We start from the raw sequence: 12,840 nt of genomic DNA on the forward strand, positions 1-12,840 counted from the left end.
AAAAAAAAAATGTGGTTCCTTGTATAATAATAATAAGTGACATGCATAGTGTGCGGATTGTATGTCTACAAGTATATACACACATATATTTATGAATCTAGTTAGCTCAATTTAGGAGTGTCCACGGGTTGAGTTTATGCCCAACCCAAAACCAAACCACTTACATCGGGTAGAAGGTTGAATGACCCACCCGCGAACAACCTTGGGTCGAGTCGGATTGGTCTCCAGTGAAAAACGATTGGGTCGGTTGATGTCAAATCTGAGTTATAACCACCAAATTTTTGCTGAATCTATGCTACAATCACTAGATCTTTGCTGGATAGAAGCAAAAACCACCACATCAAGCCTAGATTTCAGTGAAAACTTCCATCTCATTACCAGATTTAACCAAAAACTACCAAATCTTCACTAGAATATCGCTAAATCTAAACAGATCTAGGTAAATCCGGTCTTCTTTCATGGGTTTTGTCGGATGAATCAAGTTCATCAGGTTTTGGAGAAGAAAACTTGCCATCCGACCTACCTAAGTAGGTTTTTGGTGGTGAAGACCCACCGCTAATCATCATTGGTGTCGGGTCGGCTTGGGTGGTTTGGGTGGGTGGGTCGGTTTTCGAGTTTTGATGGACACTCCTAACTCAATTATAAAGTTTATTATTTTAAAATAAGAGATTTGAGGTTTGAATATATGTATTTCTGTTGATTTTGCCACTAGTATCAAGATTATGAAAATTTGGGTGAGGATCTTCCATTGCTCCTTTTTTTTAAAATTTTTTTTATTGTTATTATTATGGTGATCCTCCATATTTTCTTACCAAATGTATACTTATGGATGTAAATCATTTTCAAAAATGATATCAAAATTTGTTTGTCCGTACAGGAAATTACTTATCTTTTTATTTTGGGGAAAAAAAACTGTACATAGGCTAAAAAGGGGGGGGGGGGGGACTTTGTTAAACCAAGAAATTAGCTAATGCTTTTTATTAAATACAATTATATGTTAACCAATTTAGCAAATAAACAAATAAGTTTTGAGCAAAAAGCACGATCTAAATGGAAACAACAAATAGGCTTCAATTTTTTTTTAAAATTATATTATTATTATTGTTATTCTTTAAATTATTTTTATAGATTTTATTATTATTTAAAATAATTGTTTTTAGAGTTAGTATTTTGTGCAATGATTGTGTACGAATTGAACATTCACGTCCAACTCTATATGATAGTGGCGCCGTGCAGCGTAGAACTAGAACCCAAAATAATAATTATTTGGAGAGATACTACGTGAAAATATTTTTATAATATTTTCATAATAAATTATAGTTAGTTAGTTGTTATTGGTTTAAATTTAAATCTAATATTAAGATTGTTTTTTTGCCTCAATAATAACAATCAGTAACAACTTACTACTTAAGTTTATTATAAAAATATTATGAAAATATTATGAACATATTATTTCTCAAATATTTGTCAATTACAAGGACAAACAAATTGTTTGGTTTGGTTGGTTGGAGTTGTGCCTTTCATGATTTTAAGTCTACTGGTGTAGTGGTCCACAGGCTCCAGATTCTGCTTATTTTTAGCTTCTGTTCAAACTTCAACCTTCAATTTATTTATTTTTTTCAAAATTTTTTTTTTGCTTCTGTCCTTTTCATGTGCAAAGACAGACAAGTTGTTTTTGTTCACCTGGTATTATAGATTTCTACCTATAAAAGGGAAAAAAGAAAAAAAAAAAAAAAGAGGGCCGCACATCTTAAATATGTCAATCTGGAATGAAAGTTGTAAAATCCAAATTTAGGGGTAAAATCTTAGAGTGTAAAATCTAAATATTTCAAAATTTTAAGAGATAAATTCTAAATTTTAAAATATTTGGGTGTAAAATTCAAATACTCCCAAACTTTAAGGGTGTAATTTATAATTTAACTTACTTTTTATATATAAGAGTAATTTATTGAAATGATAAATACAAAGTAGTGATAAAAATAAACTTATTATTGTGTCCACCAAGTATACTTTGTCGTATAAATTTTTTTTTTAAAAAGTTAAAATGAGCAATGATGGAAATATAATATATTTATAAACTTTTAAAATAATTTTTCACAACAATAAAATTATAATTTGAATAATTTACATGAGTCTACTACTCACACTATATATGTTTTGATAGAGACAACAATAGAATTTGAATACTTCAATTGATTTATTAACCCAAATCCCTTATAAAAGATATCACATCTTTAGTATATAGCAATCACATTAATTAATGTTAGCAATAATAATTGAATATCACTTTAATTGAATTCATTATTTATATTTTATTCTTTTTATGAATACAATAGGATTTGAATAGCTTAACCCAAATCCCTTATAAAAGATATCACATCTTTAGTATATAGCAATCACATTAATTAATGTTAGCAATAATGATTGAATATCACTTTTACTTGAATTCATTATTTATATTTTATTCTTTTTATGAATACAATAGGATTTGAATGGCTTAATATTTTTTTTTTCCAGACAAACAATTTAGGATATCAAAATAAGAAATTTATCAATTATGCTAAATTACAACTACACAATTGATAATATTTTTATTACATACCAATCACATTCATGTTAATTAATAATTATAGAAGAAAATTTGTTTATTAGTATAAAAATTTTGGCCCCCATGACATTACCTACTTTTCACCAAAATTAACTAAGTGTGCGTTTGAGAAAGAATTATTGTGCGTTTGTGTTTTTAGCTAGGTCGTATGGCATTGCTCATAGCCCAGTCAAAAACTCAGCAAAAACGCAGTTAAGCACGCTATTCACAACTCATGGCACTATCCGTCATTAAAAGTTATTTTATTACAGTGTTTTTAGCTATAAGTTTTATTACACACTCCACTGTATATTATATATATATATATATATATATATATATTATAAATTATATTTTGAAAACCCAATTTTAGTTAAAATCGAAACATGAGTGTGTGTGAGTGTGTCACCAAAGTTGTCCCTTGCCATTAAAACTCGTTCTTTAATTCTTTACCCCACAAGGCTTGCCTAAGTGGCTAAGTTTTTTTGGCCGAAAGGCTAGCCTAAGTTGACCGTAACTTTTCCATCAATTTGTCATTAAGCTCTGAGAGAGAGAGAGAGAGAGAGAGAGAGGTCTGAACTGTGAAGGCTTCAGTGTTTGCATGTCAGTTTCTTGGTTGAAGAACGGAACATGGATTCTATGATTGTTGGGTCCTTCCCCAGACCATCTTCACTTATTACCAGTGGTATGTTGTACTATCATGGACTCATTTCATTTCAGTTCAGATCAGTTCTTACAGAGTTTATATTAATTTCTGCTTTTTTTCACTTCTATATTAATTTTTGGGGTCTATGGGTTGCTGGGTTTTTATTCAGATTGCTTAATCTGTATTGCTGCATGCAGTTTTCTCTTGCTTCTTCAGCTCTGACACATTTTGGTTCTGTTTTTCTGAAAAAAAGTACTTTGAACTTGTGCTCTGTTCAATATATCTGGGCTTTTTTAAACCTTTCATAAAGAAGCTTTTTTTTGGGGGGGGGGGGGGGGGGTTGTTCTGAGTCTCCTGACTGAAACAAAATTTTATTTTTAATTTTTTGCTGAGTGAGGAGTTGAATCTGTCAACATCTGTGTGTGTGTGTGTGTGCGTGTGTGTATTTGAGATGTAATATATAGTTTCTTTTTTGAGTTGGTTGTGTTCTTGTGGTGCATTTGACTCAACTGAGTTGACTCTCTAACTGTCCCATTTCTAGATTTTAGGATTTTCTGTGTTTATTTATTTATTTTTGCATAATTGATGTATTATAATAATTGGTAGGTGGGAATGACTGGAAGAGTGACAGAGTCAAGAAGGTTTGCTTTCCAAGTATGATCACCAATCTCTAGAATTTTATTTTGTACACCTTCTGTATAGTTTGATTCTTTGATCCTTTCCGATTCAAAATTTCACTTTTTGTTTTCTTTTTATAGTTATATTCCCTGTTAGAAAAGGGGAGACATAACTTTGATACCATGTTTTTTTTTTTGATAAGTAACACAAAACTTTGACACCATGTTAGAATTATTGTTGGGAACTTGGGATTATATGAGAGAGAGAGAGAGAGAGAGAGAGAGAGAGAGTGGAAGCAGAATTAACGTGGTTTGTGTGACGGGCTACGTCCATAGGAGAAAGCTTTGAGGGTCTACATCTTTACTATTAAGCTCTGTATGTTACAATGGATCCAATGTGGGGTATATATATTAGTGGCTAACCATAGGATTACTTGAAGTTATTAAGAGTAAGAATACTTTCCTTGGAACTTCAAGTGGGTCCTAATACAATGAAGCTAGACTAAGATAATGGATTTGGGCCTTGACTAGGATTGCACACTGATATCTCTAACAATAATGAAGAGGTGCAATAGTTTCTATAAAATAATGGTTATCACATCAGTCAGAAGAGAAGTGGTGTAGTAGTCCGCATGAATAAAGGTTGTATAGCATAAGCCTGTAAACATACAGTTTTGTGTGTGGGAGTTAAAAGACATTTTTGCCTGCTGTGTGAGTTAGTCTGAGAGCTAAGGAGCATGGCCACAGATATTGACATGGGACCCAGCAACAGGGTAATTGTTGAAAAATTAGGACACGACACAATGTAGACTATTGGTTGAACTATCTTAAAGTTTTGTGTTTTGTGGTTCTTGCAGTCTTATATTTTGCATGTTTCTCACAACCACTGATGATTAAATGTCATAATATTTGTTTCACAATTTCTTTATACATATTATTTCGAAGGAAATGTTATGTATTAAAAACACACTTAAACCCAAAGGACAAAGTTGGTTTCCTTCTATTAAATGATTATTTTAGAGGGATCATAATTCTTGTCTGTATCCATAATATGGTAATTGGCCTTAAATTTGTCTAGGTGGTTCACTTTTTGATACTTTTTTTTTTTTTCCTTTCTTTTTTATGCATCTTGAATGTTGGTTACCACTAACTTAAGAATATGTTGGTGACATAGCAGAATCTTCTGTTATGCTTGACTCTTCTAATTTTGGATAGTGATTACTATTATGATGTGATCTTTGAAAAGCAAAAGATATTTGTAGAATCAATTTTATGTGAAGAAACTTTTTAAGTAATGCTCAACTCTTTGAAAATATCAAAGTATACCATATTGATATAACAAGGTATATTATGCATCTTAAAATATATCACAAAAAGGTCACACTGCAGGACAGCACTAGCTAATGAATAGTATGGCTTACTCACAATGACTAGGTTGTGTATATTTTGTAATTTTAGGTCTACCAGACTAGACTACCATTGGCAGGGAAGGTTCTTAGGTTTTAAAAATGAGATGGGATAAACAGAGTTGACAAAGTTGATAGAAGTCAAGTGCTGTTCAAAAAATCTTATTATCTTGCAAAAATTGAAAGATTAACATTGAAATATATGAGCTCCTGGAAATATCTTAGACTACTAAAAGTAAAAATGTTAAAAAAAGAAGAAGAGTAAACCTATTTATAAGGGAAAGATACACGTGGCCATAGATCATTACTTTGACAAGTTCGGAACTTCTCAAAATTACTGAAGTACTCCTATCTCCAAAACAAAACTCATATATAAGAAACCCAATGCATACCACTGCTAAGACAATTATAATTAAGACTTGAGGTCAACTAGACAAGACTAGTCAAGGTCCCAAAAAGTTCTACAAGGGGTGCTGGAAAAAGTTGCCATTGTGTCCTGCCATGTCTCTGCTATGAAGACTTGAGTTTAGGGTGGTATAGTTTATAGTGAGTTGTGAACTCGTGAAACAAAAAAAAGTGCATACTTAAACTCCATCACATAATCTCCAATTTCAAAACCTGATAACTAACTTCTTGTCACCCCAGGAAACATGAATTGTAGTTAGTCTTTGATAAGACATAATTTACCAAGGCCAAGGGATATTTGTTTTTGATCATATGTTAAAAGTTATTTCTCTAGCAGCTTCCATTTTCTTTTCGGTCCTCCTTTTTTCTTTGTGGCACTTTCAATTTAAAAAATTGCATATATCATTTTTTTTTTTCTGTGCACTACCAAGCCATCTTAGCCAACTTTCTTTTATTTTACCCTTTTTGAGACTATCTTTTACTCAGTCATGAAAGCATTTATTTCTAATCTTGTCCAAGGTGGCCACTTATGCATCTACAACATCAAGGACAAGAAAAACCAAGCTTTAGTCCCTAAATTTGGGGGTTGGCTATGGAATCTCAGCAGACTAATAGGGGTCAGCCACATGTATTCTAATCCATCATTGTATTCTACTCGAATTTCATACTTTTTGTTACCTCTTTAATTGACATGTTCTTTCTTACTACTTCAATCAATATTATCTGAAGTCTTCCTGTACCTCTTTTTTGTTCCCTTGACTTGAATCAACTCACTTATCCTCATTGGTGCATTCATTGCTCTCCTCTCTACGTGATCAAACCATCTCAAGTGATGTGGCCACTTATGCATTTGATTATCTTAATTTTTTAATTTTAGCTATGCTTCATCTCATCAGCATATTTCATTCAATACAATTATTCTTAGCAGGCTTGGTAGTGGTGGTGTTGTTGTTCTAAAACTGTCCTCATATGATATTAATTTGTGGATCTGATAATGATCACAATGCACTTCCCCACTTCATCCATTATGCTACTAGTCTATGAGCAGTGTATTCTATAATCTTTCTTTCTTATTAACTGCTAATCAAAGTTACCATACGATAACTTTTAGGCACACATTTGTCATTGTTGACTAAAAGCTTTACCCAATTGTAACTTGTGATAAAGGGGCATTGAAGATTTCGATTTAATTTGTTCTGTTGCAGCAACTCATGTTTCAAAACTGTTATTATCAAGACCCTTTAACCTACACCCACACATATATGTACATGCAATTTTTTGAGAAATTACTTTAAACTAAAAGGGTTGGTCTTTTATTTATTTATGTGATTTGTCTATAGCAATAAGGATTCTGTTGATAAAAAAGTTAAATGGTGGGAAGTTCAGGAGCTTGGACATGCATGTGGCTGTGTGCTCTTGTAGAATCTCTTTTTGTTTCTTTAATTTATACTTTAACTTTTTTAGTCTCTGTCAGGAAGTCATTACCATTCCAATTCTGTAATTGTAGATTCTTTTGTAACAGTCAAACTTTCAAGATTTGGAGCATGGAACAGCCTAGATAGATGTTTGCCGGTCAGGTCTCAGCATCATCTTTTGAAGCCTTCTATCAGAGGCTTTGAGGAAAGTACTACCTTCTACAAGAGACATAATAGAAAGTTCCTAGTGAATGCAGCCTCTGGACAGTCTCTTGAATCTGAGCCTGAAGCCTATAAACCAAAAAGCGTCTGGGACTCTTTCAAAAATGCCTTGGATGCTTTCTACAGATTTTCACGGCCACATACAGTTATAGGCACAGTTAAGTTTAAAGTTGATGGTATAAATTGCAATAAATTGTGCTTGAAATTGTTTAGTGAATCAATTTCATTTGATTTTTTTTCTTCAGTTTTCTTTCCCATTTATGGCAAGACCTCACCTTACTTTTTGGTAAGCAGGTATTAAGCATAGTCTCAGTTTCTCTCCTTGCAGTCGAGAATCTTTCAGATATATCTCCATTGTTTTTCACTGGGGTGTTGGAGGTGATGCCTTGAGAATCTTTTTCAACTTGAACAGTCCATTGAAAATGTTTATAATCTTTTACCTTTGCTTTGCTTTCAGGCTGTGGTTGCCGCACTCTTTATGAATATATACATTGTTGGTCTGAATCAGTTGTCTGACATCGATATAGACAAGGTAGGCTTTATGTAGGCTTTATGTATGAATCTTACTGGCAGAGGATTGCAATGAATTTAGTAATAATAATAATAATAAAAAAAATTATGCTGCCTAAGGACATAGAAAGGTATTATTGTCCGAGTCTGAAACTACTTGGTGGGGTCTTCATATGGTGTAACTAGGATGGAGTTCTCTCCTATCCTCACTTTATATTTGTGGATTTCAAATTGTAATTTTATACGACATGTTTCATTGCAGGTTAACAAGCCATATCTTCCATTAGCATCAGGAGAATATTCAGTTGGAACTGGTGTCATGATTGTCACGTCTTTCTCCATTCTGGTATTAATAATTAGAATCAATCCTCTTAGCAGCTCAAGATGCAATAATATACTTGAATTTATACTTAATTTAGTGAGATATAGCTTTGATTTTGTGCGTTTTGCATGCAGAAGATGAAATTGGACTTGATAAACAGTTATTTATTTTGGATAGATTAGTCAACATTTATTTAGTTATACTAATTATTAGTGCATCATTTGAATAAGACAGCAAGCTATTAGATAAAATGTTTCAAAGAAATAGGTTCGATGATAAATATATTTTTAGATCTAATACTCCATTTGCTAGAATATTCTTATGCTTTTTCATTTTGTTGATAAGTAAAACTCTATGCTTTTTCTATAATTCAATTACTCATTGACTGAATGTATTTACTTCTTTCTTTTTCAACAGAGTTTTTGGCTTGGATGGATTGTTGGTTCATGGCCATTGTTTTGGGCTCTTTTCATCAGTTTTTTACTTGGAACTGCTTATTCAATCAATGTGAGTTGGTTTTTCTCACATATAAATCATTGGGAATCTTCATGGACTCATGTAGCTGTATTATGAAGTATGTGTTACTCATATTGTTGTTAAGTTATAGTTGTAGTTGTATTTGGAAAGTTAAGATAATAGTTTGATATGATGGTATATTAAATAAAATTGGTTTCTGAGATGATGATATTTGAATTTCTTTCTATTTTAGCCCCATTTTTTCAGTTGTTGCATATTGGGAAAATTGATATAGATGGTAACATATTAGACAAAGTTCATTTTCTGACCTGTTGTTCTTGTGGAAATCTTTGGTCACTGTAGTTGCCACTATTGAGATGGAAGAGATTTGCAGTGGTTGCTGCAATGTGCATCCTAGCTGTGCGGGCGGTGATTGTTCAGCTTGCATTCTTTCTGCACATTCAGGTGAATTATTATTGTTTCAAGTCTCTGCATCGTTCCGCTGTTTCAATTTAGGATATCTGTGGTTCATTTACTCAAAACAATAACATCAGAGCATAATGAACTTTAACTCTCTGACATGGGTGTCTGAGCCAACAATGGTGCCTGACATGTATGTGTCAACTTACAAAAAAATTGGTAAAACTGGATCATCTTCTGTACGTTGTCTAATGCACTTACTGTGTTTGAGTACTAACGAATGTCACCATTTCCAGACTCATGTGTACAAAAGACCTGTTGTCTTTTCAAGGCCGCTGATTTTTGCAACCGCATTCATGAGCTTTTTTTCAGTTGTGATCGCATTATTTAAGGTAAACTGTAACTTTCCATTTTAAGAATGGTGGACTAGTCGAATATAGTTCATTCTTGTGAGTTTGTGAGTTTTTTTTTGTGGGGGGGGGGGATATGATATATGCAGTTCTTGTAGAATTGAAGAATCATATTCAGTTTTAACCTTATGCTGGATTTTTGCAGGACATACCTGATATTGATGGAGATAAGATATATGGCATTCGCTCCTTTTCAGTACGTTTGGGTCAACCGCGGGTTAGTTTTCGACATCAAAATGTTCCTAAAGTTCAGAATCATGTACAGGATTATAAGTGCTAATTTTATATGGTTTGGTTGTGCCTACTTTACCTTGGCCAGGTATTTTGGATTTGTATTTCACTGCTTGAAATGGCTTATACTGTTGCCCTTTTAGTGGGAATAGCGTCTTCCAGCCTCTGGAGTAAACTCCTCACGGTAATTTGATCATTTTCTATCTCTTTTTTTGGGGGGGTTAAGTTTCTTGATGCAGAGAATACATAATGGGCATGCACAATCTTCATTCCTCTAGAGTTTATTGCATGACTTGATTTCTCTTTATCTTTGCTTTTAAACGATAAAAAGGATGCAAGCTTTAAAAAAAAAAGGCTAAACTGCAGTAGCTCGTGTAAATACAATGTAACTGAAAAGATTAACAGTGATAAGTATGCTGCATGATTTTTTTTTTTGGCTTGCATAGTATGTTTTCATTGTATAAACTATGGATTTTTTTTGGTTGTCTTTCTTCTTAACACATTGTAAACATACAACCAGTTAAATGCCCTGCTTGGTTACTAGTCCAGAGAGCTCATTTTATATGATACAAGGTTACACATTAAAACAAGTACCAGCTACTGTCCTCCTTTGAAGTTCTGACTGGATTTCATCGGAAAATGACACTTCAAAGCACTCAGAAAAACTATCTACTCCAGTTTGGATGGGTTTTAACTTCACTATTAGACAGTAGAATGGCTTTCTCAATTTGTATGCCATTAGTTTTAAATGGAGAGTGAGTAACAATATGTTATGTGTGTATTCAAATGAGATTCACTTTAGTTATGATTTGTTTTGTAGATAAATTTTAGGAAGTTGAATTTTTTTTTTGGGATAAGTATTTATTTAGATAAAACTATATAAAGGCAAATCAAGCTTATGATTTAGTGATATTCAAGTGATAGATTGGATTGTTATGTTTTCAAGTGATATTCACTTCTGGTGGTTTCTATCATTACATAGAGTAAGATTCAATTTTGTTTTTTCGATCCTCAATTTGATTGAACTCTATGCTAACATTTAAAATGTTGGCAATTTCTCTCTATACATTGATTTAGGTTGTGGGACATACAATATTGGCTTCAGTACTCTGGATTCGTGCCAAATCTGTTGATCTGAAGAGCAAAGCTGCAATCACTTCTTTTTACATGTTTATTTGGAAGGTAACTCTGGCTTTTATTTTACCAAAGATTTAGACACTTCTATTTGTTCTTGTGGAGAAGGCCTTTGTACGCTTGACTACAAAAATAATCCTAATTTTATGTACGTTTGATAGACACTTAGAAATGTTGTCAAACATAATTTTGGGGTACTAGTGTTTTCTATCAAGACCTCATTTTTCAATCATGAAATCGACAGTTTTAGGGCTGGCAAAAGGTGGAAAATTATCGAAACCTGGTTGAGTTAGTTAAATGGGTTTGATTGCAATATCCATAGGACTAAATGCTACCTAAACTATATAGGGATTAACTGAACCTAATTAAATTTTTTTTGATGTTTTATTTTTACATATCATTGTAAGACATTTTGCTTGAAGTAAATCTGATATGGACTGTTGGTGCACTTGGTCCATTATTGAGTGGGCATGCGTCCATCCAAATTTGACCTTGCTCAGACCTGCTGGAACTTGGATACATGACCAATTTTACATAGTCGACAGTTTTGGTTACATGTGTTTAGTTATCTGTTAGAAATTGTTTCAAGTTTCTATTTGGACTTAATTATGTATTTGGATTTCCTTGGTGTGGAAGAAATGTTGACTTGGTTACTTTTTTGGGGGGTTTCTTTGTGGGGAAGGAAAGTCTATATCTTGTTTAAAAACTAACTGGAATTTCTTATTCAACGAGGAATAGGATTTGTCAACATAGTAAAGGGTTTAAAGGCCATGGGCCTGGGGTCCTCATATATGGGAAGAAGAGAAAAATCTTAAGGGGAGGTCTCTTAGGAGAAGAGAAGACTCTTACAGGAGGAGTTTCTCTTGATAGAGGAGAAAAATTCTAGAAGAAGAGTAATTTGATATTTCTTTTGAGGTTGAAAGAATAACCATGAGTGATCTATGAAACAGAGCTCGAGTGTAATCAATTTGATCCCTCTTTGTGGAGATAGATTGTTTGTCAAATCATGTAAATTCCTGTGTTCTTTGTGTGTATGCTTGCTGTTTTATTTTTGTCTTTACTGTTATTTGTTCAAATCCTTTGGTGCTATTCAACAAGAAGTATTATTAGAGCTTCCATTATCACATGTGGTATCACAGCCTATGGGGATGGTGGTACAAGAGCTTCCAACATTGCACAACATTATTACTTAGAATTTACCTTACAAATGATTCAATTTCTCTTTGTTACTTATTCAAACTTTACATTTTGATACTTGTCTGATAGCTATTTTCTTCTTGCAGCTCTTCTATGTTGAGTACTTACTGATACCGCTTGTGAGGTGAGGATGTGGAACAGAGTTGAGAAAGGTTTAATTGAAGTGATATGTGCTTTCAAACTTTTATCACGGATGTATATTCCTTGGTCTCAAATCTGTTTTAGTGGATATCATGTTCAACAATTTTTCAAATGCATTTGTTAAAAAACTTCATTACTATTCTGTGATCGCATTATCTATTCATTTTTGTGAAACTGGTGTAGTAGTTTGAGACTACCCTTAACAGGATGTCCTTAACAAAATGCAAGCAAGCATTGTACATAACTTTTGCCGCATCAGGGCAACTTCCATGGTGGCAACTGTTAGATGGGGATACCACTATATTACAAGATTATTTCGTTTTTTGAAAAATTCATCTAGAATATTTAAATTCTAAAAAGGGTTGGCCTTAAATTCTATGAAAATTTAGACAACATTTATTTTCACCATGAGTGATACAGAATCTTTCTGATATGGGGCAATGCTTAGACAACTACTTGATAAGGTGAACTGATTGTCTCCTGTTCCAAAATACTTATCTTGCAAACTACTTGTATTTGCAGTCAAGAAAAATAGAAGCCGAGACCTCTTACTTAGGAGGCATTTATTTTTATGAATAACCATAATAAAGGTTTTTTAGTTTATGGAATTTTGCAGGAGAGAATCACAAGAAATTTTCAGATAAAGCAAGGCATGAAATGAAAGTGTTTTAATTATTAACTTTATGCTTTGTGTAAGGCCTCAGTTCCCTGCATGGTCTAT

General features: G+C 32.9%; 1 protein-coding gene across 2 annotated transcripts; it reads left to right on the forward strand.

The window, feature by feature from the left end:
- Nucleotides 1-3,016: 3,016 nt before the first annotated feature.
- On the forward strand, nucleotides 3,017-12,293 carry LOC142622705 (homogentisate phytyltransferase 1, chloroplastic). Of its 2 annotated transcripts, none has more exons than XM_075796235.1 (13): nucleotides 3,017-3,272; nucleotides 3,840-3,887; nucleotides 7,184-7,455; nucleotides 7,593-7,676; nucleotides 7,756-7,830; nucleotides 8,071-8,154; nucleotides 8,548-8,637; nucleotides 8,950-9,051; nucleotides 9,303-9,398; nucleotides 9,562-9,633; nucleotides 9,736-9,831; nucleotides 10,725-10,829; nucleotides 12,065-12,293. In XM_075796235.1, the coding sequence occupies exons 1-13, from the start codon at nucleotides 3,218-3,220 to the stop codon at nucleotides 12,104-12,106; spliced, it is 1,221 nt and encodes a 406-aa protein (XP_075652350.1). In that variant the 5' UTR covers nucleotides 3,017-3,217; the 3' UTR covers nucleotides 12,107-12,293. The 2 variants fall into 2 exon arrangements, with proteins under 2 accessions (XP_075652350.1, XP_075652349.1); XM_075796234.1 differs by having other exon boundaries at nucleotides 3,099-3,272; nucleotides 7,169-7,455.
- The last annotated feature ends 547 nt before the right edge of the window (nucleotides 12,294-12,840 follow it).

This window comes from Castanea sativa, chromosome 1, assembly GCF_040712315.1.
Source record: "Castanea sativa cultivar Marrone di Chiusa Pesio chromosome 1, ASM4071231v1".
Classification (NCBI taxonomy): Eukaryota; Viridiplantae; Streptophyta; class Magnoliopsida; order Fagales; family Fagaceae; genus Castanea; species Castanea sativa.

Excerpts from the sequence above, each read along its gene's own strand:
- LOC142622705 (XM_075796234.1), top strand. The coding sequence starts at position 3,218 with ATGGATTCTATGATTGTTGGGTCCTTCCCCAGACCATCTTCACTTATT. Across the intron at positions 9,634-9,735 it reads TACGTTTGGGTCAACCGCGG|GTATTTTGGATTTGTATTTC; the intron begins GTTAGTTTTCGA and ends TACCTTGGCCAG. Across the intron at positions 9,832-10,724 it reads TCTGGAGTAAACTCCTCACG|GTTGTGGGACATACAATATT; the intron begins GTAATTTGATCA and ends ACATTGATTTAG.